Source organism: Diabrotica virgifera, chromosome 5 (assembly GCF_917563875.1).
Source record: "Diabrotica virgifera virgifera chromosome 5, PGI_DIABVI_V3a".
NCBI lineage: Eukaryota > Metazoa > Arthropoda > Insecta > Coleoptera > Chrysomelidae > Diabrotica > Diabrotica virgifera.
The window spans coordinates 95,801,408-95,826,183 of record NC_065447.1 but is presented as its reverse complement, the minus strand read 5'-3'; the positions used below and the strand labels follow the sequence as shown (position 1 = coordinate 95,826,183).

Genomic DNA, 24,776 nt, shown 5'->3' with positions numbered 1-24,776 from the left:
TTATTTTATGTATGATTTTGATGTCACAGCGAAAATAATGCACATTTTAAAAGAAGAAAATTATTAAAGAAACCAAACTTAACGCATTGAAAAATGATTGCTAATATTTTGTAGGTCCTCCTTCATTATCAATTACAGCCTGTAGTCGTCTAGGCATGGATTTCACCAACTTTCTAGTGTACTCTGGGGAAATTGTGTCCCAAGCTTCAGTAATTTTGACTTTTGATTCATTTCGATTTGATATTGGGCCACTATTTACTTTATTTTTTAATCTCAACCACAAATTCTCAATAACATTTAAATCTGGCGACTGTGCTGGTGTTTTAATGACATTCCGGCAATTATAAAGCAACCAAGTACGAACCAGATATGACGTGTGTTTTGGATCGTTGTCCTGATAAATCAGTGGTTGCTGCCAGCTGTATTTCACATCTTACAAAGGGAATATTCAGATCATTGTGAATTCTGAGATTACTGACATACCAGGGTGCGCCAGTAATTGATTTACGGACCTTCAATTGAAATCGCTGTATGGTTATGATGTGTTAATTTAGCGCATCCCCAGAGATGGATACCGAACATCCAAATTGGATCCAATACGGTTTTGTATAGGAGTCATTATTTGTTGTTTAATGACAATGTGGATGTCTTACCAAAGAGCTTGTAGATCAGAGACATGTTAGCCACAGACCAGGCTAGTTATATGCCACTCAATGCATCGGGGTGTAACGCCAATATCAAGTACGGTTTCTCTCTAGCTATCTTTGTCTATCGTACGAATGTGAGCGTATCTACCAAGAGGTGGGAGTTATGGAACGACCCTGACACAGAGGCGGCGGCCATCATATGCTAGAGAGAGAAAGCTAAGCGCCGCTAGAGAGAGATAGATAGACCACCGACCCGAACTGCTCCGCGTTACGCTATTTTTCGGAACTTGCCTAATCTATTTGTATAATATCTTTGCTGTAAGTACATTTGTCTGAACTTAAGATCCAACTGCGTTTCATTTGGATGTATTTATTTCACTTCTGTGCTGAAGGGGATGTGTGTATTATTATGTGTGAGTGGAGGACAGATTTTCCGGCGGGTGGTAAATGTTACTTATATTGACTTCCATTCTACGAGTAGGTTAGGGTGTAGAGTGGGTTCTACGAGTGGGTTTAGAGATGAGAAGAGGCATCTAATGGATTTTCACTAGTTGATAATACAGTTACGTCATCTGCAAAGGATGCAATTGTAGTATTGTGTGTTTCTGGTAAATTCGCTGTGAAAATCAGGAAAAGTAGTGAAGACGAAATGCTGTCTTGTGGCATCACCGACTCGGTGGTACAAATGTTATCATGATTTCTATCAAAAATAAAACTACAACTTATACGACAACTGTTTTTTATTATAAAATGTGTATATTTTTGGGGTAACAACATTAGAAAAATTTTGAAAGGAAAACACGAAAAACTCAGTCATAGGATAAATATACCTTTCACATTAGATTTACATTGTTTTATAACTATGAACAGTTTGACAACATAGAAAAATATTTATATTCTATAATACAAAATTATCTGCCTTAATTAAGGTTTTCCAAGGCACCTTTACACAATACAAAATAAACTAACATCCACGGTAGCAAAATAATGACTTTTATTATTTTTTTTTGTCAAAAGATTTCACACAAGAGCTAACGATAACTAGAAATATATTTTGGCCACGTGGATTGCCTAAACTAATGGCTATTAAGCCTTACATCGATACATTTATTATTTATATAATACAATCTAAACAAATACTAATAATCAATCAAAAGAATCTCTGGGTAGCTAATAATACCAACAATCGTTTGAAGGAGATACTGTAAACTAAGTCAGACTATTTTTAAGTATTAATATTATAGTAAAAAAAATTAAACATTAGAACAATAAGATTTATACATTATTAAATGACAGAAACTAATAATAATATCGAAAGTAGCATTTTATTATAATTTACCTTTTTTTAATGGAAACTAACCACAATTTTGGTTTAAAATATATTTATTCTGATGTTTAAATTTACACTTCGGCAATTGTTTTCAAAATACCGAAGTGGAAATCAAAACGTCAAAATAAACATATTTAAAACTAAAATTGTGATTATCTCTCAAAAAAAAAGAACTTCTAAAATACTATTAACAAGCTATTCCATTTTTCTCGAATACAGGTAGGGAGAACATGACTAATTCCAACAGAAAATATTGAGGCCTGAAATATGGATATTGACCATTGATCAACGTTTTGTTCATATGCAAAACGAATTCCACAAAAGCTTATATCAAGGTTTTAAAATGAGAAAATGTCTAATATTAGTATCACAGTGACTATTGAAAAAACAAAAGCAGCGAAGACTTTAGACACCAAAAATTTATATAGGTCCATTAAAAGGAGATGAAACTATTTGAAATAAACTGTGAAATTATCATGTTGTTCTTTAAAGAGGTTCAGCATTATTTGAAATCTAAAATCCAACCGACTGGCGCCACATTTTTTCAATCTTACATAAGAAAGTTACTTTACTCTTGAGCAAAATTCACATTTTTGTCAAACCTCGTAAAAGACTAAAAGAATTGAGACTTTACGGTTGCAGTTTAGATTTTAGCCGATGCAGAAATTCATATAATAATATATTTTTCTGTCATTACTAAAAACAAAAATTGCAGTCTTAAGGTTTAGATTCGAATATAGTCATTGCTACAGGGGCTCAAATAGGTGATGAGTATTATTACGACACGGATATATTATTACACGGTATTCTGCAAGTGTCACTTAATCTTTCGAACTTAATTCCAACTCTCACCTGCACCGGGGAATCCTGGAAACCTGCGCATTTTTGTGGAAGATTGTTGTAACCAATACCAGTTGGATTGGAAGCAGGGTCATCACTAATGAGAGTGGAAGAAACGCTTCTCCGACAAAAGGGTGGAATAAGAGCTAACAACCGATATTCTTAAAAATATTGATCACATCACTTAATAATAAAGAAAACCAGACTAACGTTATTATAACGATGATCTGCTAAACGAAACAAGGACATGAAACTGGGAACATGATACGTAAGAACTGTACATAACGGGTGCAATGGGAGCATTATTGGATACTCTTGACACATATGAGCTAGACATAACAGCTGTACAAGAGATGAGGTAGAAAGAAAATGGTATGTACATACTTCAGTTGTTGAAAATCAACATAGGTACTTTTGCAGTCGGAATCATTGTTGAAACCAGACAAAAACAAGCTTTAAAACACTTCAACACCTACAACCACCCAATATGTACAATAAGCATAATCAACGCTCACGCTCCAATTGAAGAGATAACATAACAAAAAAATGAATTTTATGAAGAGATTCGTATAGTTCTTTTAACACAAGGCCCATAGTCTTTAAATCTTTCTGTAGATTGAAAAGCCTTTAACTGCAGATTCGGTTCTCCCTATAGTATGGATATTATCTTCATACGTTATGAGTTATGAGAGTATTGAGTAGAATATAAAAAAAAATCATGCACTCCGAAGAAACCGTGACAATAATAAACGACAAAGTTATAGAAAAAGTTAAAGAATATAATAACCCTACAAAACCCTATAAAAGTTAAAGAATATAATAACCCTACAAAACCCTATAAAAGTTAAAGAATATAATAACCCTAGTCAACCCTACATCAAACAAACATTAAACATGGTCTTATCAAATCAGTCCAAAGTCTGTATAATGGAACGACTGCAAAAATTAAAACTGGATCAAGCATGTCTGAGGGATTTAAGGTCACGAAAGGACTGAAGCAGTGTTGTTGTATTTCGTCTACCCTTTAAAATTTATCTGGAACAAGCACTCAAGCTGTGGAAAAGAAAATGTAATGGCATGGGAATCCCTCTCAATGACGACACAACACTATACACTTTATGTTTCGCTGATGACCAAATTCTGATTGCTCAAGATCATGACGACTTAAGTTACATGACGCGGAAGTTAATAGAAGAATATAACAAATGGGGTCTCGAAGTCAACATTAAGAAAACTGAAGCCATGCGTATTGGAGGAACAAAGCGGTCCATTACATTAGACGATGGGGTAGAAATTAAACACTGCGATGAATACAAGTACGTGGGCATGAAGATAACTCAAGATGGAACACTCGATGCTGCTATAAAAGACAAACACATACAGGGTAGAAAAGCCATATCCATGATGAACGGCATTCTGTGGGACCAGACAATATCTAAAGCGAACAAACAGCTCATACACAATAGCATACTTAAAAGTATAATCACATATGGCAGTGAAGTTTGGCCACTGAAACAAAGAGCGCAGAAAATGTTACTAGTAACAGAAATGGACTTCAGGAGAAGAGCAGCAGGCAAATCAAGAAGAGAACGGATACCGAACGAGAGAATACGAGAAATGATGGGAGTAACACATACAATAATTGATGACATAAAAACAAAACAACTGGTATGGTACGGCCATGTACAGAGAATGCCAGATGACAGGATCCCTAAACAGATTTTGGCATGGACACCACAAGGGAGAAGAAAAAGATGAAGGCTGAGAAGAAGCTGGAGGGAGGGAATTAAAAAAGAACTGGAGGAAAGAGAAATCCCTCCAGGTCTATGGTTAAACAGAGAATAATGGCGGTTAGGAGTCGGAAGGCGTCAGAGAACGCTGTAAACGGATAGTAGTAGTAGTAGTAAAGAATATAATATACTCTTCAACTTTTTCTATAACTTTGTCGTTTATTATTGTCACGGTTTCTTCGGAGTGCATGACTTTTGTTTGAATTTTCCTATTTAGTATTATTTTTTGTCCGAAGTATATATTATATAAATAGGGAAATTCAAACGGAAGAAATAAAAAGAAGAAGAAAGTTAGCATGGGCAGCATTCGTCAAACTGAACTATATAGTCAAAAATCAACAAATTCAGCTACATCTTAGATTTATAAGTTTCATTATTCCGATATTAACATATGGGGCACAAATATGGACAATCACAAAAAAAATATGAATATACTCAGAGTCACTCAACAGGCGATGGAAAGAGCAATGCTTGGCATATCACTTAAGGACAAGAAAACAAACACATGGATACGACAGAAAACCAAAGTCACCGATGTGGTACAAAAATCATTAAACTTGAAATGGGAATACGCCGGACATGTTGCTAGGAGCGATCTAAACAAATGGCACAGAACAATTCTAACCTGGAGACCATACCAACACAAAAGACCCAGGCATACCTCCTATGAGATGGACATATGATCTGAAACGGACTGCCGGGAAAAATGGCTACAAGTAACGTACAACAAAAAACAATGGAAAGAAAGACTTGAAGCGGCTTATGTTCAGATATGGACGTGAATGGCTAGACGAAGAAGAAGAAGAAGACGTAATGAGTTGTAGGCTCGTATTGAATATTGTACCATTGTTATTAATTACAGAAGTTCTTACTGATTTTTCCAGGATTAAATTAAACAGAGGGCAAGAGGGTTGTCACTTTTTTATTTTCGGAGCCACCGCAATTTGCTCTCTCCATTTTTGTTAGATATTTTGTATAAAATTGTGGTATGCAGGGAGTAGTAACACTAGAAATGGAGTTGGTATAATTGCTGATAGTGAAATGAAAGATAACGTAGTCGAAGTTGTAAGAACGAGTGAAAGAATGATGTCAGTGAAATTTGTAATTGATAAAGAGGTATTGAATGTTGTGTGTGTATGCTCCTCAAACAGGTCTGGGTGAGAATGAAAGAAGAGCTTTCTATGACCAATTAGGAGACGTCCTGAGTGATATTCCGCCAGAGGAGAAAGTTATAATAGGAGGTGATTTCAATGCACATGTGGGCCAAGCCAAGGCAGGATACGAAGCAATACATGGGGGATTAGGCTTTGGAACTACAAATGAAGCTGAAGATGATATGCTTGAATTAGCAACAGCACTAGATATGGCGATTGTTAACACATTCTTTAAAAAAGAGAAACTCGACTTATTACGTACAAAAGTGGACAACATCAATCCCAAATAGACTATTTCATGATAAGGAAAGAAGACATACGTGAATGCAAGGACTGCAAGGTAATAGTTAGTGAGACAGTAAGCCAACGACATAAGCTGCTTGTTCTGGACAGCGAAGTAAAAAGTGAAACTAAACCAAAATATCGGAGAGGACCACAAAAAATCAAGTGGTGGATGCTAAAAGATGAGAAAGAAGGTATATTCAGGGAAAGAATAGTAGAGAAAATATGTAGGAACATGAAAGGAAGTCCTACTACAATTTGGAGAAAAATGGCCAGTAGTATTAGAGAGATTGCTATTAAAATACTGGGAAAAACGTCAAAAAAAAAGTTTGAGGATGAAGAGACTTGGTGGTGGTCAAACGAAGTTCAAGGAAAAATAAAAGAGAAGGGAAATTATATAAAAAGTGGCAAGAAACCAGATCCAACACAGATCTTCAAAACTATATGGTCGCGAAAAAGGAAGCGAAAGTAGCAGTAGCAAAAGCTAAAGCAGAAGCGTATTCAAACGAAAATACGAAGATATATAAAATAGCCAAACAGAGAGCGAAGACAGCAAAAGATTTTAATCAGATTAGATGTATCCGAGATGAAAATAATAAAATACTAGTTCACGAAAAGAATGTCAAAAAGAGATGGAGAAAGTACTTTGGCAGCTTATTAAATGAAGAATTTGACAGAGAGCCTGTGGAGTCAACGGAGACAGTAGCAGCAATGGTCACCAAAATAACAAACTAGGAAGTGGCTCAAGCGCTTCAAAAAATAAAGAAAGGAAAAACGGTAGGACCAGATGATATTCCTGGGGAAGTATGGAAAGCATTGGGAGAGACAGGAACCAGGTGGCTAGCAGGTTTATTTAATAGAATTATGGAAGTTGGACAAATGCCAGACGAATGGAGAAGCAGTATACTAGTACATGTCTACAAAAACAAGGGAGATATACAGCAGTGTACAAACTACAGGGCTATAAAACTGCTTAGCCACACCATGAAAATATGGGAGAGAGTAATTGATAGACGGATACGTGAAGAGACCGACATATCCGAGAATCAATTTGGCTTTATGCAGAGCAGATCAACAACAGACGCAATTTTCATTATAAGGCAGTTGATGGAAAAATACAGGAGTAAAGAAACAAACGCTCATATGGTATTCATTGATCTTGAGAAAGCATATGATAGAGTTCCTCGAGAGATTCTGTGGTGGGCACTCAATAAGAAAGGAGTCCCTGGTGCATATGTAAAGATTGTGAGGGATATGTATGAGGGAGTAACGACTAGTGTTAGGACAGGTGTGGGAGAGACTGATAAATTTCATGTGAAAGTAGGATTGCAGCAAGGCTCGGTGCTTAGTCCGTATTTATTCTCATTAGTTTTGGACCAGATAACAGCGAAACTACAGGGTAACATTCCATGATGCTTAATGTATGCTGATGATGTCGTGTTAGTAGGAAATAGTGAAAGAGACTTAGAACAAAAACTGGAACAGTGGATACGAGTTCTGGAGGAAAAGGTTTAAAACTTAGTAGGACCACTTAAACTTAGCCACACCATGAAAATATGAGAGAGAGTGATTGATAGACGGATACGTGAAGAGACAAAAATATCCGATAATCAATTTGGCTTTATGCAGGGCAGATCAACAACAGATGCAATTTTCATTGTAAAGCAACTGATGGAAAAATACAGGAATAAAGAGACCATTGCTCATATGGTATTCATTGATATTGAGAAAGCATATGATAGAGTTCCTCGAGAGATTCTGTGGTGGGCACTCAATAAGAAAGAAGTCCCTACTCCCCCCCCCCCCCCAATAACAAAAAGGTTTAAATGTTAGTAGGACAAAAACAGAGTATTTGGAATGTTCATTTAAAGATGGAGGTAAAACAAATAAAATGGTATCTTTGGATGATGAAATAATTGTGAAAAGCAATAGTTTTAAGTACCTAGGATCGGTATTACAGAGTAATGGAGAAATAGATGGAGATGCATGCAGTAGAATTAGGGCTGGATGGATGAAGTGGAAAGAAACGAGTGGTGTGTTGTGTGACAGAAAAATTCCGATGAAGCTGAAGGGAAAATTCTATAAAATAGCCATAAGACCGGCTATGATGTACGGAACTGAATGTTGGGCAGTGAAAAAGAAAGAGGAACAACGAATGCAGGTGGCGGAGATGAGAATGCTTAGATGGATGAGTGGAATGACAAGAAAGGATAAAATTAAAAATGAGTATATTAGAGGAAGTCTAGGTGTGGCACCAATTGATGCCAAAAAGAAAGAGCATGGTTTGGTCATGTTCAACGTCGAGACGTTAATCATCCAATACGAAGAGTAGCTGAAGTGCACATCCCTGGAAGGAGTAGGAGAGGAAGACCAAAGAAGACGTGAGGGGAGACGATTGGGCAGGACATGTTGGTAAAGGGGATTAATATTGATATGACCCAGGATAGAATTGTGTGGAGAAATGCAATTAGGGAAGCCGACCACGCATAGGGATAAGGCAAAGAGAATGATGATGATTTGTATTAAATTTACTGAGTAATTATTATTCCAGTCTCTTTTTCGTCTTCAAGTTCCCTGTCCGTTCCTGATCTTGCTTACGACACTTCTGAATAATTCGACTGATGTCAGCTCGAACCACTTCCGCAGATTTTGGAGCCAAGTGTACATGGGAGCCACTATGTACATTTCAACCATCGCACGTTCAAAATTCTTAGTGTGTGAAACGAGCGTTAGGGGAAACTACGGCTCATTCAGGACTGGAGAGCTATAAACAAAGAATATAGACGTTATTAGTAGAGTAGAGGAGAGTATAATTATATTCTTTGCTATAACGAAAAATCTACTGCTACACCAAAATATTTTTTTGAGGTTACCTATTTAGGATTTTCTTATAAAAATAATTGTTTCTAAAAACTTTGTATTAAAATAATATATACATTAGTGTATGTTTTTTAATAGGCCCATACATATATTTTTATATTTGCTCATTTTTCTCCCTATCTATGTCAGTTGCCCATAGTTACTTTGTATCTGCTAAAGATTATGCGACACTTGAATACGTCAAATATAACATAAAATATCATTACATTCACATAATACGTAAGCAATACTAATCCAAAAAAGAAAGCAGGAACCTATAGAACTAAATATATATCTGGGGAAAGTATCAATTGGCTGAAAAAAAAAATATCAACAAGTCAAATCAGATAAAGTCTGATTGGACTTTTGCCTTTAAATAATAACTATTTAGCGGAATAATCAATAACGCAAACATTGATTTCTCCCAAACCTGGAGGATATAAGAAAAGGATACATTTGCACCACAAGATAAAGGAAAAGGATCAATTCACACCTGTATTTACAAGAAATATTATGTAGTATCGTTGTGAAATAATCTCAAAATAATAAAGTTACTTGTTTTGGATTTGTATCTAGTTAGCTTTGTTTGTCTATAAAAACAAACAAAAACTTTAATATTGTCTACAGTATTAACTTCAAAGGATCTGTCATAAAAATTGTATGAAAGTCATTTAGAAATTTATTATTTAAGCCCATATGTAAGCAGAAAAATAACCTATTGAGTCATTAGGCGAATAATATATAAGTATATCAAACTAATATTTCAGTCAAAGTAGTTGCAAACGCCACCTATTATATAAATTAACCAAAAAAAAAACAGCCCAAATCACAAATACAGCCGTCACAAATAATATTATTTATTACGGGGAACAAAAGTAAGTTTTCTATGTTTATTATGAATTTGTTGCGATGTTAAAAAAGTAACTTTAAAAGAAAAGTAAACATATAACTATATTGGTGTCATAAACCATTTATCTTAAGAATTGTAAATTTTAAATATTGCCATAAGTAAAAGCTGGAAAATTAAATGTTTGCTAAAGTTTAAACCTTTAGGTCAAGAGCAGCGATAAAAAGTTTTCCTAATATTTATGAAATAAAATACAAATGACTTAACTAACCTATTAAACTTGGAGGTATAGAACAACATCCAAATGTTGTATACTATTTGCTGTTGGTTTTACGTCTTCACCATATCCAAAAAATACATTCATACGCCTTTCCAGAGAATATAAATTAGAAAAGAAAATACAAAAATGGAGATGAATTCTTGTTTTCTTTTTTCATGGTGATTTGATTGATTTCTGGTCCGTGAGGTCAAATGGAGACACATCCTCTACATATCTCCACTATACACATGTTTCTTCAATAATTTGGATGAGAGCTAATTCTTTAAATTTTCTCTTTTTCATCATTGTTCCCTGCGCTCGTTACCTCAAGCATGTTTGCATGAAATGAGCACAGGTTACAATGGAAAATCCATCAATAATCATAAAAAAATAGCCACGAAAAAGAGAAAAGTCAAAGAAGTAGCTCTCATCCTACTAAATGAATAATAATGTGTAGTACGCTCATCCAAATCATCATCATCAACCCGTACTCGTCCACTGCTGGACATAGGTCTCCCTCAGCTCTTTCCATCTTTCTCTGTTTTGTGCGGCTTTCATCCAGTTGCCGACATTACGCTTCAGATCGTCAGCCCATCTGGTTGGTGGTCGTCCTCTGCTCCGTAGTGCTTCTTCTCGTGCTCTCCACTCGACAATACGTTTTGTCCATCAGATGTCTGACAATCTGGCGACGTGTTTTGCCCAATTTCACTTGAGCGGCGCAATTCTTTCGACGGCGTCCGTTGTTTTTGTTCTATGACGTATTTCTTCATTTGGGATTTGGTCCCTCAGGGAGACACCCAACATCTGGCGCTCCATAGCCCTCTGAGTTATGCGAATCTTGTTCACTACCATTTTTGTAAGTGTTAATGTTTCCGCTCCATAAGTGAGTACAGGCAATACACACTGGTCAAAGATTTTCCTTTTCAGGCATATGGGTAAGTCCGATTTAAATACATAGCTCAGTTTACCAAACGCTGCCCAGGCTAATCCTATGCGACGTGGGAGCTCGCACGTCTGATTATCTCTTCCCAACCGAATTTCATGTCCCAAGTACTTATAAGATACAGTCTGCTCAATATCCATTCCATCCACAACAATATTACGATTTAGCACCAGATTAGTCATTATTTGCATCTTGTTGATATTAATCTTTAGTCCGATCCTCTAAGGAAACCTGATATAACTTGTTCAACATTATTATTGCATCATCCATACGATCGGCTATAAGGACGATGTCATCTGAGAATCTCAAATGACTGAGCTTTCTCTCCATTTATATTGATACCATATTCGTTCAGATCTGCCTTCTTAAAAGTGTGTTCTAAAAGGGTTGTGAACAGCTTTCGTGAGATGATGTCTCCTTGTCGTACTCCTCGCTGCATACAGAATTTATTAGTTTGTTGATCAGAGAGTCATCCAAATCAGCAGCTTTAAAATCAACAGAATGTAGCAGGCTTTGGTCGTCAACTAAAAGGAGAAGTCAGCAATAAGAACATACCTACAATAGCGGATTAAAATAAGTGGCAGTTATTATCATTTACAATTTTACACCATACGTATGCAATACACAGTAGATTAATTTGATCACTTATGATTCATGACTACATAGATCTGGATCCCGCGTACCAAAAAAAAGTTGATTAATAGCAAGCTTAAAATTTGTTAATAGCTTAACGGTGTCTAGTCGGACAATCTTTGATGTATGGGAACACTGGAACAGGGGAAGTTTTAATTGTGGAACAGTTTAAAAATTTGGAACGTCAGAATACGAAAACGTTATTTGTCGGGCAGAACTTCCAATTGATTTGTTACCATTTCATTAAACTCTCATGCAAAAATCAGACTGGTGTTTATCACCAACTGGGCATTTTAATGAGTGGAACACAAAGAACATGTCAAATGACAGGAATCATGTTGGTTAGTAATAGTAGTCTGATTTTTGCATGAGAGTTTAATGAAAGTGTAACAAATCAATTGGATGTTCTGTCACACAAAATACATGGGACGTTTTCGTAATCTGGTGTTCCAAATTTTTAACCCAGCGTTTCCCAAATGGTGGTACCGGGCCAGGAAAACAAAATGCCGGGTCGCCTCGCCGTTTTACAACTTGGTTTTTAAGGACGCTCTCTGACTGACGCCAGGCTTTTCCGAGGATCAAAGCCGTAGCACCAGAATGTGCTTGGGAGCGATGTAGCATCCACAGAGGCATTCGCTGTCAAAAAACGCCACTGTTTGTAACCGAATCTATGCAAGACTGTGTAAAATTTATAAACTTCATAAAATCTGGTCCACTGAACTCAAGAGTATTCTTTGTATTGTGCGAAGAAATGGGGAGTGAACATGATCTTCTGTCACACTGCGAAGTGCGTTGGCTATCAAAAGGGAATGTTTTAAAAACACTTATTGAATTCAAGGAAGAGCTTTCAATGTTCTTAGAACAGCATCCACCAACGGCTAGGGATCCAATATTTCAATTTAAAAACAGTTTTCATGATTTCAATTGGTTAATCAAGGTGGCCTATCTTTGTGATATTTTTGACTTGTTGAACAATTTAAATATGATATTACAAGGTAGCAATGTAACTGTATTTAAAGTACAAGAGACGCTGGAAGCTACAACAAGAAAACTTAATTTGTGGACTTGCCGCTCGGAAAGCAGGAAATATCAAATCTTTTACAAAGCTAACAGAACTACAAAATGAGTATAACGTGAATTCATTACCGGATGAAATTCCAGCGGCTTTCAAGGAAACCTGCTAAAACTGGAGGCAAATCTGAAGGAATATTTTCCCTCCATCCACAGCAACAAAGCATGGATAAGGAATCAATTTACAATGGACGTAGAATCCCAGTAAATGGACTATCTTGTGATGGGGCACTCAAAAACATATTTGACAAGATACCACTGATAGATTTTTGGTTGTCTTTATAAAATATATATTTTTAAAAACGATAAAGTTTTTAATTCCTTTTGTTACGACCTATAAGTGTGAGGCAGGGTTTTCAACACTGATTTTCCTCGAAAACCAAATAAAATTAACATATTTTCTTCCAAATGTGAAGTTTTTAGTTAACCTTCGGATGACCAAGTGGGGGAAATTGTGACCCCAGCGTATGTTTTTCTTTAATAAATTCAAAAGTATTTTCAATTTTTAACTCATTATTTTTTTATTTGACTTTAATATCATTCTAGATATCCTCATATTTTGAAATAAAAAAAATTTCCTATATTTTACGAATAAAAAATATATTGTGAAGTTGATGTTTAGTAAAATACCGTCTATAATGTGTAATTCCAAGTAGTTTTACGCTAATGACGTCGACTTTGCAAAGTAACAAGACACTTACTCAATATACACACTACACATGACTACTCATGTTGTGACTGGCTGAATGACATAAAGTCCATGCCATAAAAAAAATAAAAAAAAACTTCATTTTTTTGTTAATTGTCATTTTTGACATTTTTGACCTGGGGTCATTTTCCCCCCCATGGTAATCCGTGTAACAAAAAAAGGTTGGTCATCGGAAGGTTAACCAGGGTTACACACACCAGGGTATGCCAAAAAAATTAGTGGGTCACGAAGAATAAGCACAAAAATAACCGGGCCACGGAAAAATAAGTTTGGGAAACGCTGTTTTAACCTGTTCCACAATTAAAACTTCACTTATTCCAATGTTCCGATACATCAAAGTTTGTCCGACTAGACATCGTTAAGCTATTAACAAATTTTCAGCTTGCTATGTATTAATTAACTTTTTTCTGGTACGTGGGATCCAGGCCTAACAGCCACATAGAATTTGATGTTGTGTATTATTTGATCGTTACATTTGACATCATCATCATGCAGACTTCTGCATCCAAAGTTGAACAAAGGCCTCCCCTAATTTCTTTCAGTTCTGTCGGACTTGGACTTTTAGCAACCAATTTCCAGCTACCATTTTGACGTCGTCTGTCCATCGTGTAGGTGGTATACCTGTACTTCTTCTGTCTGCTCGTGGTCTCGACATTGTAATTTTAGGGTCCACGTCCCGTCCTTCATTCTTGCTACATGGCCCGCCCAGTTCCACTTCAACCATGCTATTCGCTCTATGACATCTGTGACGCCTGTCTTTTTTCTGATTTTCGCGTATCTAACCCTGTCTCTGAGAGTCAGTCCAAGTAGTGACCGTTCCATTCTTCTTTGGGCTACTTCATGTTTGTTTGCTGTGGCCTGGATTAACGATAGTGTTTCGGCTCCGTAAGTCATGAGTGGAAGCACACATTGGTCGAACGTCTTCTTTTTCAGATAATTTGGTATGTTGCTCTTTATAGAGCTCCATATGCGTCCTACGCTAAGGTGATTCTTCTTTGTAGTTTGACAGTTTGATTGTCCCAGGTAATTTGGATTTCTTGTCCTAAGTATTTATATTTATGGACCAATGCTATTTCGTTCAAGTCGACTTTTGGATTTTCGCTTGGTACCAGGTTTGTCATGTATTTATAAAATAATTTATAGGTATAAATCAGTCAGATTTTTAAAATTTTACTAAAAATTTTACTTTTAAAATAGCTATTGAAAACCTCTTTGGTGAAGGGGAAAATTGAAAGAAAGGGGATACATGGTGTAGAAATGTTATTAAATTGGCGTAATGTTCAACGAATGCAATATAGAAATGAAAATTTAGGAAAAATATCATTTAAAACAATTTATAACATAAACATATAAAAGTTAAATTTCATTATTGATGCAAAATAATAACATTTGCTGGACTTTCTATGGTCAGTCCCAATTAATCTCCTCAATTTAATAATATTCTTGTGTAATTAGTATGTATCCAACATAATCTCATGTGTTTAATGACAAATTTATTTATGGGTATCTACCCTTTTGATCATTTTGATGGTGTTTTTGATTTGTCTCTTGTACTATTCTAAATGATATCAGTGATAATTAACACAATTTAATAACAGTACATAATTAAACCGAAACGCAATTCGCTGAGTGCACCCACCTAGATATGATGTTTACGTTTCTATAAGCCAAAAAATTATTCAATATTTAAACAGCATATTAAATTTATCAGTAACCTAAATCAGACTAATTGACTTCATTGGTTTAAGTTAACTTACTTTTGTTCCTATATATACATACGTTTCAACTAATACAAAATTTTAACAAACTGATATCCAGAGAATACTGCGAATAATTTGGTAAAACAATTATACATTCATGATTAGGTATAACAAAAACTAGAGGGTGATTCTGGTAATATTTATTAGGTTTTTAACTATAAAGGAAACAACAACAAAATCATAATGTTTATTGTCAATCTTTTGACTTACTCTGATATAAATCTCTTAAGTTAGTGACAAGCTCTCTATTGGTTACATACTTTTATATTTTGCAATTCTTGTGAAAACCAACTATTGTGGAACTTAGATCTCTCGTGTTCTAAAATACAATACAAAAATTCAATTTCGATTTTTTGCGTATTATGGCCAAAAATGTATCCCTTCATTTGATTGGCAGATGGCATTGGAGACAATTTTTATAGTTTTTGACATTAACACATATTTTCTTTAGTAGATGATATAGTGCTTATAGCAAAAACAGAAAAATACCTTCAAAAGAACATGACAATGTGGACAGAAGCATTAAAACAATATAACTTAAGAGTAAACACCGAGAAAACTAAAGTGAGGGTAGTTACAAAAAACAACACAAAAATAAACATTAACATTGAAGGAAATATAATCGAACAGATAGAAGTATTCAAGTACTTAGGGATAAGTTTGGATAACAAAGGGACACAAGAAGATGAGATTGGTGCCAGAATAAACTCAGTAACTAGATTATATTATGCACTATACAAAAACTTCTTGAATAGAAAAGAAATAACTACAAAAACTAAAATGATCGTATACCAAACAGTGTACCAACCTGTATTAACCTACGGGGCAGAAAACTGGGTACTTGACGAAAGACAAACAACACGACTGCAAGCAAGTGAAATAAAATACTTAAGGAAAGTGCTGGGTGTATAAGAAGAACAGACAGAAGAAGAAATGAAGACATTAGACAAGAACTAGGAACGAAATCACTAAAGGTAAAAGCAGAAGAAAAGAAAGTGAAATGGTGGGGACACATGATCAGAATGAACGAAACTAGACAGGTGAAGAAGATATGGGAGGCGAGAAGATTAGGGAAAAATCGTAGAGGACGACCAAGAAAAACATGGAACAAAAGCATAAATGATATTCTCGAAGAAAGAGGGAAGACATGGATTGAGGCGAAGGAACTAGCTAGAGACAGAAAAGAGTGGCGTAAATTTGTAGACAAAATTTAAAAAAGCTTATACACCTCGACACCTACGGATGTAAGAGGTTTTCGATTATGTATGTATGTATGTATTCTTTAGTAGATAATTCTCTCTTACATTCGTTTTACTTGATATGTATTTAAAATTTTCAATAAGATTGAATACTCGTTAAATATTTTCAACGTGTATAATATATACCGTATATTAGTTTCCGGTGTATAAATTAGTATGTAAGTTAATTTTTTGTCTAAAAATGTCTTTTTTGTTTTATTTAAGTTAAGATTTTTTCTTGATCTCTCACTCTCCTAATGTTGTAGTGTCTTTTGTATCTTTTTAATTGTTTGTATATTTTCTTATTGTATTTTAAAAATTCTAGTTGTTCTTTTAAGATAGTGGAGTAGCTAAACGCTCTATCGCGACAGCTGGGGAAATCCATCGAGAAAAAATTCAAAAATAATCAAGCTATGGTCGAAATTCTTTAGACTTCTGAAGCAATACAACCATACAACTGCGTGACGTTCGGCAATGCTACGTAATGTCTTACGAAAAGCTACTAGATGATATGCACTATCATACATCAACATCCAATTGAAACTAATCTTTTTCTTCCTCTTTAGTCATGCGTGTTTATTGGCGGATTGATACCTACCTCTGTGGAAGGTTGTCACTCCATTTTTTGCTCGGTCGTCCGATACTTGTTCTACCGATTGGTGATTTATCTCTTGCCATTTTAACCATTCGGGTTTCTACCATTCTGCTTATGTGGTTATTCCATTGTTTTTTTCTGTTCAGTGTTCACTCGTTTATATATTGTCCGTTATAATATTTTCTTCTAATGTCTTCCTTCTTCTTTCGGTCTCTCAGTGTATTTTCTGTAATTCTTCTCAGATCTCTGCCATTTCCAGTAGTCTTTGTATTGCGACTGTGTCGAGTGTTGTTTCTGATGCAAAGTCATCATAACTAGCTTCATAAATTCTTGACTTTATCTCAGCGTTGATATTTCGGTTCTCGCTATATTTTGGCATCCTGCCAGTCTATTTTTTACTTTTTGTAATTGATCTCTTCCTTCCTTGTCAAAATCGAGGAGACTTGGTCAAAATCTGGATAGTGTAATTGCAAAGTATTTTATTTCTATTACTTGTTCAACACTGGTGGGATTGATAGCTATTTTACAACTGATTAATTCTCTGCTGATTACTATTGTTTTAGTTTTCCGAGTTAAGATTGTCATATTAAATCCTTTGACTCTTATGTTAAATCTGTGGACTAGTCTTTGCAAACTATCATCAACTTGGGCTATCAATATTGTGTCGTTTGTGTAACAGAGTATTTTTACTTCTTTGTTTCCCATTTTGTATTCTCTTATTTTGCTGATGTTTTTTATCATTTCATCCATGATTAAATCGAACAGTGTAGGTCTCAATGAGTATCTGTCTTCAAACCTGACCCCCCGGAGGGAGTGCAGTGGTCGACGTGATGTCATATATTTTCCGTCTCTACAGATATCTGGATATCTACAGTCTCTGGATATTTCTGATAACTCATGCATCAGTATTTTGCATATTCCTGTAATCTGGTCGATCCATCTTGCTGGGGATCTTCCTCGTGATTTTCGGCCTTCCACCTTTGGGACCGTTTAAGTATTACGTAACGCAGGTGGGGGTAAAAAATCTTCAAAAATTGCATTACGCAATAGTTAAACGCCCATTAGAGTGCGTTACGCAGGGGGGTAGGGAGGTCAAAAATCTTCAAAAATCGCGTTACGTAATACTTGAACGCTCCCTTTCCTTGTATAAATGAATCTATACATGTTTTCTGTGTTTGCTTTCATAACATGTCCAAAGTATTTTAATTGTTGGAGATGAACTTTACTGAAGAGTCGTTGGCTAATGGCTTAATGAGTACACCTATATTATTCTGCTATCTATTCTATACGTTCTGTAAGTTTCCCATGTATCTTGATATCCATTTTGTTGTTTTGGTACATGGTTTCAATAGTTTTTATGATATCTAGGGAAACTTCTCTATTATACATAAGATGGTACGTCTTTGATGGTTACTGTGTCAATGCTGGTCTAACATACTCTAATAATTTCTTAGTAATTTGCTTTATGACGACTATTGTATCTGTAAACGATCTTCCAGTACGAAAACCTTGTTGTTTATCTGCTAACTTATCTTCTCATTAATGTTCTTGTAAAAATGTAAAATTTTAATTGTACGTTTTAGAGTAGTACTCAACAAGTTTATATCTAGCTAGCAGCTAGTAGTTTACCTACTAGCTGCTTTTTTATCTCCTTTTTTGAATAGTAGAATTAATTTACTAGTCCTCTATTCTTCCGGTACCCTCTCTGTTTTATAATTTTGTTAATTAATGTTGTTAATTGTTCTGTCAATTCTGCTTCCCAATATCACAGATATCTAGAAGAATCACAAAATTTCAAAGAACCGCTATGTTTGATGATCAAATTATATAAAGACTAAAAAAACGGGACCTAGACATGTGAAACTCTGCGGATAGAGAACTACATCTAAAATGCACATGTTATACAATATGGTACAACTAGAACGAGTGTAGACATGAACATTGAATTTTATATTTGAAATTTACTAGGGCATTTTTATTATGCGTATTTTCCAATGACGGGGTATTAAATTTAATTAAAAAAATAATAATGATCAAAGAACCTGTTAAAATCTAGAGTTATTGTCATTATCTGCCAATACTTGATGTGGCATCAAAAAAATAGGATTAAAAAAAATTGTAAAATATTATTTTGCGCTAAAAAATTCAATACTACTTTCGAAATCCACAAAAAATGCTCATCATCCCCGGATATCAGTTTATCTAAGTATCATATCATACAGTTATAAAATAGAATGATTGTGATTGTGAACTTTAAGTCACATTAGGGTTTTCATGCTTTTTATAATCTATCGTAAGTTGAAGAGTCAAATTTTTCAATGTACTTTAGGATCAAAATATAGCTATAAACGATTATTCTGAGTATCACAGAATGAACACTACATCTAATGGCTCGTACAAAAAGTTCATATATTATACGAATTTTTCACAATTTTTTTAATTTCAAATATTATCAAATATCTCTTAAGATGTATAAATGTGGAATTGTTTAAAACGTTAAGCTTAAGGAACAGATATTTATACATTTTATAAAGAAAACGTCAAAGTACACTCCAGGACATCTCTTCTTAACGGTTTTAAACAATCAACCATTAAATAGTGGAACCAATAAAATAATATACACACCTTTTAATAAATGAACATGTTGTTTGTTGAAAATAATCCAAGCCAATCACTTAATTTCAATAATAAAAATAAAATTATCACTTGTAATTACACAAGAGCTCGAAAATCACCGATTTGTATCCCGAGCGACATTTTTTAATTTATTTTTTAAATTATGTAAAATTATCACGAGGGCAATACAAGTCGGTAATTGTAAAATCTCCAGTGTAATTTGGTAATATTATGTTATGAATAAAACTGTATTATTGATTGGTATTAACTTCTTTAATCGCATTGATATCTTCATCTGAATATTTGCTAAACCTGCTCATTAAACATTAATTGTGATTAATGTCACTGAATTTTTATTTATTATTAAATTTAGGTAAAAACGAAGGATATCTGCTGCGCTATTTTTATATTTCAAAAAATAATTTTATTTTTATCTTATATTATTATTGGAGCTGACATATACATATAGTAATCATAAAATAGTCATAATGGATTTTAAATTAAAAAGATTTCTGAAAGCTAAAAAGGCAAAAGTGACCAGAAAAAAAGACATCTCAAAACTGAAAAACCCTGACAGGAAAAAAGAAATAAGTATCAAGGTTGAGAAAGAAATAGAAACGATAGAGAAGTTGATACAGACAGACGTTGAAGTAACATGGATTGTTCTAAAACGAAGATAACAAAGATACAAGAAGAAGACATCGGGTTCATGAAAAACAATAGAAAACAAGAATGGATAACACCAGAGATCATGGACTCATGGACGTAAGACGAAATCATAAGACAAATACAGTAGAATACAAACCTATCAATAAAATTATTACAGTAAAGTGCAGAGAAGTTAAAGAACATTGGATGCCAGCAAAATGTCTAGAAATCGAACAACATCAGGAAAGATATCACACCTTTAATGTCCATAAAAAGTGAAAGAAATGACAGGTAGACGTAGAAATAAACAAGCAACAATATTAAGAAATAGTAACAACGAAATAATTATAAGCACTGACGACAAACTGAAGAGATGGAAAGAATAATTCAGACACTGTTTGGCGACGATAGACCGTGTTCTACACCATCTACAAATTATCAAATAAATGAAAAAGGTCAAAGAATAACCAAAGAAGAGGTTATTCATGCAGTGAAAGCTCAGAAAGACGGAAAAGCCACCGGTCCAGACAATATCAATGTCGAATGTAATTGTAGAAATTAATTGCAGAGAATAATTGCAGTGACATGAATGTAGATGCGTATGCATGTTTTATTGGTTATAGAAAAGCATTTGACTGCGTTAACCATCAAAAGATGATCGAAATTCTAAGAGCTGGAATTGACGACCAAGATCCGCGAATTATCTCAGAACTATATTGGCACTAAACAGCAACAATTAAAATAGAGCATACAACATCCGAAGATATACAAATCCGACAAGGAGTGCGACAGGGTTGCGTCTTGTCACCGCTATTATTTAATCTGTATTCGGAGTCTATAATCAGAGAAGCATTAGACGAGGTCCAAGGTGGAATCAAGATTACCGGAACCAGCATAGACAACATCAGGTACGCCGATGATACCGTCCTAATAGCAAGAAACGCACTTCTTCTTCTTCTTTTGCCCTTTAATTCGTCCAATTTTGAACATAGGCTTCCCACAGTTTCCTCCATTCGCTTCTGTTTAGTGCTTTCTGTCTCCAGTGCGTTCCTCCTATCTTTTTAATGTCGTCTCCCCATCTCATCTGGGGTCGTCCACTTGCTCTCTTTCCTGTCTTTCCTGTCCATGGTCTCCATTGTTGTATCGTGCTATTACACCTATTGTCCGTTTGTCTAGCGTTATGACCTGCGAAGCTCCATTTTAGTCTGGTTATATGTTGTCCTGCGTCTTTGACTTTTGTTTTATTTCTTACCGAGTTGTTTTGCTTTTTGTCTGTCAATTTTACTCCTAACATTGCTCTCTCCATGGCGCTTTGTGTCTTCATTATTTTATCCATGTTTGCCTTGGTCAAGGTCCATGTTTGGCATGCGTATGTGACAATTGGGAGTATGCACTGGTCAAACACTCTTGAGTATTGTTGTATTTTTTTTATTCTTTAGGACCCATTTTAATTTTCCAAATCCTGCCCAGGCTAATCTGACCCTTCTTTTTACCTCCGCTGTTTGGTTTTCCTTATTTATTTTTATCATCTGTCCCAAATATATATAATCATTAACCGCTTCTATTGTGGTGTCGTTTAATATTACGTTTCTACTATCTTGTGTGTTTGTCATTGTTTTTGTTTTGGCAAAATTCATTTTTATACCTATTTGTTCGGATTCATTTGCTAGTTCGGTTAGCATGGTTTGTAGTTCTTCAAAACTTGATGCTATGTTTATAAGTCAAGTGACATTTATGTTTATTCCCATGTTTGTCCATTCCATTGTTTTGAAAACATCTTCCAGTGCCAAAGTAAATAATTTAGGAGAAATAAATAACATCTCCCTGTCGCACTCCTCTGTTAATTGGTATGGGTTTTGTGGTTTCTTCCAATTGTACTATCATTGTTGCTTTCTTATATATATTATGTATTAGCATTCTGTATCTGGAATCTATTCTACAGTTGTTTATAGCTTTTTCTATTGCCCACATTTCCACGCTGTCAAATGCTTTTTCGTAGTCAACGAACGCTAAGTGCAGATTTATATGGTATTCGTTAGCTTTTTCTATTAGCGTCCTAATTGTCAGAAGATGGTCAGTGGTGCTATATCCCTTTCGGAATCCTTCCTGCTCTACTGGTTGATACGAGTCCAATTTGTGTGTTAGCCTGTTGTTGATAATCCTCGTGAATAGTTTATACGTTTGCGACAGCAGTGAGATGGGTCTGTAATTTTTTATGTCCTTTCTGTTGCCTTTCTTAAATAGCAGGATTGTAAGACTTTCGTTCCATTCGTCGGGTATTTCTCCTTTATGTCGACACTGATTAAATAGATTTCTTAATGTTTGTAAGATTTTTTCTTTCCTTTCTTTCAACATTTCAGCAAGGATTCCATCTGGTCCTGGTGCTTTGTTGTTCTTTAATTGTGATAGTGCTGCTTCTATTTCATAATTTTCTATTTTTGGTAATGTTTCTGAGTTTACATTCGTGATTGTTTTCTTGGTATATTCCTGAGTGTTGAAGTTTGCGTCTTTCTTTGAGGTGTATAGTTCTTTATAAAACCTTTCTACTTCTTCTGCTATCTTATCTTTTCTCCTCTCTTCCCGTCCTGTTTCATCCTTTATTGAAATGAGTAGTAGTTTCCCTAAATTTGGTCGTAAGCATTTTAGACCCTTATTTCTCTCAATTACTTTCTCGATTTCATTTTCAGTGTGTTTTCTTAGATCCTCTCTGGTTTTTCTCCTAATAAGTTTGTTTAGTTCTACGTATTCTACTGTGTTTCTTTTGTTTTCGCTTATTTGTTTTCGTCTACTTTCCATTAATTTAACTGTCCCGCTACAAAAAAAAAGCAACGCACAAGAACTACAAAATATAATAAATGCGGTAGTTCGTTATAGCGAAATGTTTGGGTTACACTTAAACGTTTCCAAAACTAAAGTTTTAGTATTATCCAAGACATCAATAAACGTAAATTTGTATGCCAAAGGACAAATAGTAGAGCAGGTAACGTCCATAAAATATTTGGGAGCAAATGTCAATAGCCAGTGTAACCCAAAAAAAGAAATCCTATCAAAAATCGAACAAGCCAGGAAAACACTCACGAACATGAAAACATTTTTTATAAGATCCAACCTTAGTCTGGAGCTCAGAATTCGAATGATCAGATGTTATGTATTGTATGTCTTGCTATATTGCTGTGAAAGTTGGACAATGGACTCTGACACAGAAAAGAGAATAGATGCCTTTGAGATGTATATAAACATACGGATGCTGAGAATTCCATGGGTATAAGAATTTTTTAACAATTAGGTACTTTGGTGCATAAATAAACAAAAAGAATTACTAAGAATAATCCAAGAAAGAAAAATACAATACTTGGGCCATTTGTTGAGAGGGGAAAGATATGAACTACTTCATGTCATATTGGAAGGTAAAGTACAGGGCAAAAGATCAGTAGGAAGACGCCAGAACTAGTGGCTGGAGGACCTGAGAAGATGGTTTGACCGCTCATCTGCAGAGTTTTTTTTGCAGAGGTTTCCAATACTACAATTGCCATTTGGACCGCCAACCTTCGAAAGGAGACAGTGCAATAAGAAGAAGAAGATATTACCGCTGAAATTTAGATTTTTGTAGATTTCTATTGGTCCAAATCTCTATGAATGAAATAATCAGAGAAACAACAAAAACATTTAGCTAAAAAGTAAGAGTAAGAGGAAATTACTTTTTATGCTGAAACTAACTGAAACTTTCAATTTGGCGAAATCGGTGCGAATACCAGAAATAGCAAAACTTAAAAACAATAATTATTAAGCGTCTTTATAAATTACAGTTTTATTGAATAAATCAAATAAATCAACGTTGAACAATGTTGTTCTATGTAAAATTTGTCGGTAATCAAACGAAAGACGAAAATATTAGGACAATCACATAACTATAAAAATATACAAGAACCAATCGTTACAGAGTAAATAGGACGGTAAAAAATACTATTTTATTATTCCACCATTTAAACAATATATCAAAATATTTATCCACACATCTTTTACCTAAATATATCCAGACTTTTTCTCAGAATACAACCTAAGACATTCCCGAAGAGGGATCATCTTTGTCGTTTCCTACCTCGTTCCAATTATTCGAATTTTCCGTCGTTTCTACAAACTCTTCCTCATTCATACTATAATCCACAAACTCATCAACATTTTCAACGTTTTTCACGAACATAGGTTCCGTATTGACCACCCTGCTGCTGTATCGTTGCTCCTCTGAGTCCCCTGATACCATAGGTTTGGTCTTCTTATCCGTCTCGTCTATACTCTTGTTGGAAACCACTTTGCTTTTCTCTTTGGGATTCTCTTCTACTTCGCTCAGCTCGTTGGGGTTCACACGTACTTTTGATATTCGGTTTTGGACGATCTGAAGATGCCGTAACACATAGTCTTCTCCAGGTGCTAGTTTGTGAGCTTCCAGAAGACACGATTGGGCTTCTATTAATTTTCCTCGTTCGACATGAACCACGCAGAGGTTGTGAAGGCCTTGAATATTTTCTGGTTCCAGTTCCAATATTCGTCTGTAACA

The 24,776-nt window shown here is 34.9% G+C and overlaps 1 protein-coding gene across 1 annotated transcript in view; it reads right to left on the bottom strand.

The window, feature by feature from the left end:
• Window positions 1-1,369: 1,369 nt before the first annotated feature.
• LOC114333014 (protein O-mannosyl-transferase Tmtc3) overlaps window positions 1,370-24,776 on the bottom strand; it is a 1,018,587-nt gene continuing 995,180 nt past the window's right edge. Inside the window, exon 11 of the mRNA XM_050651491.1 lies at window positions 1,370-24,776. Within this exon, the coding sequence (XP_050507448.1) occupies window positions 24,279-24,776 (498 nt within the window). The 3' untranslated portion in view covers window positions 1,370-24,278.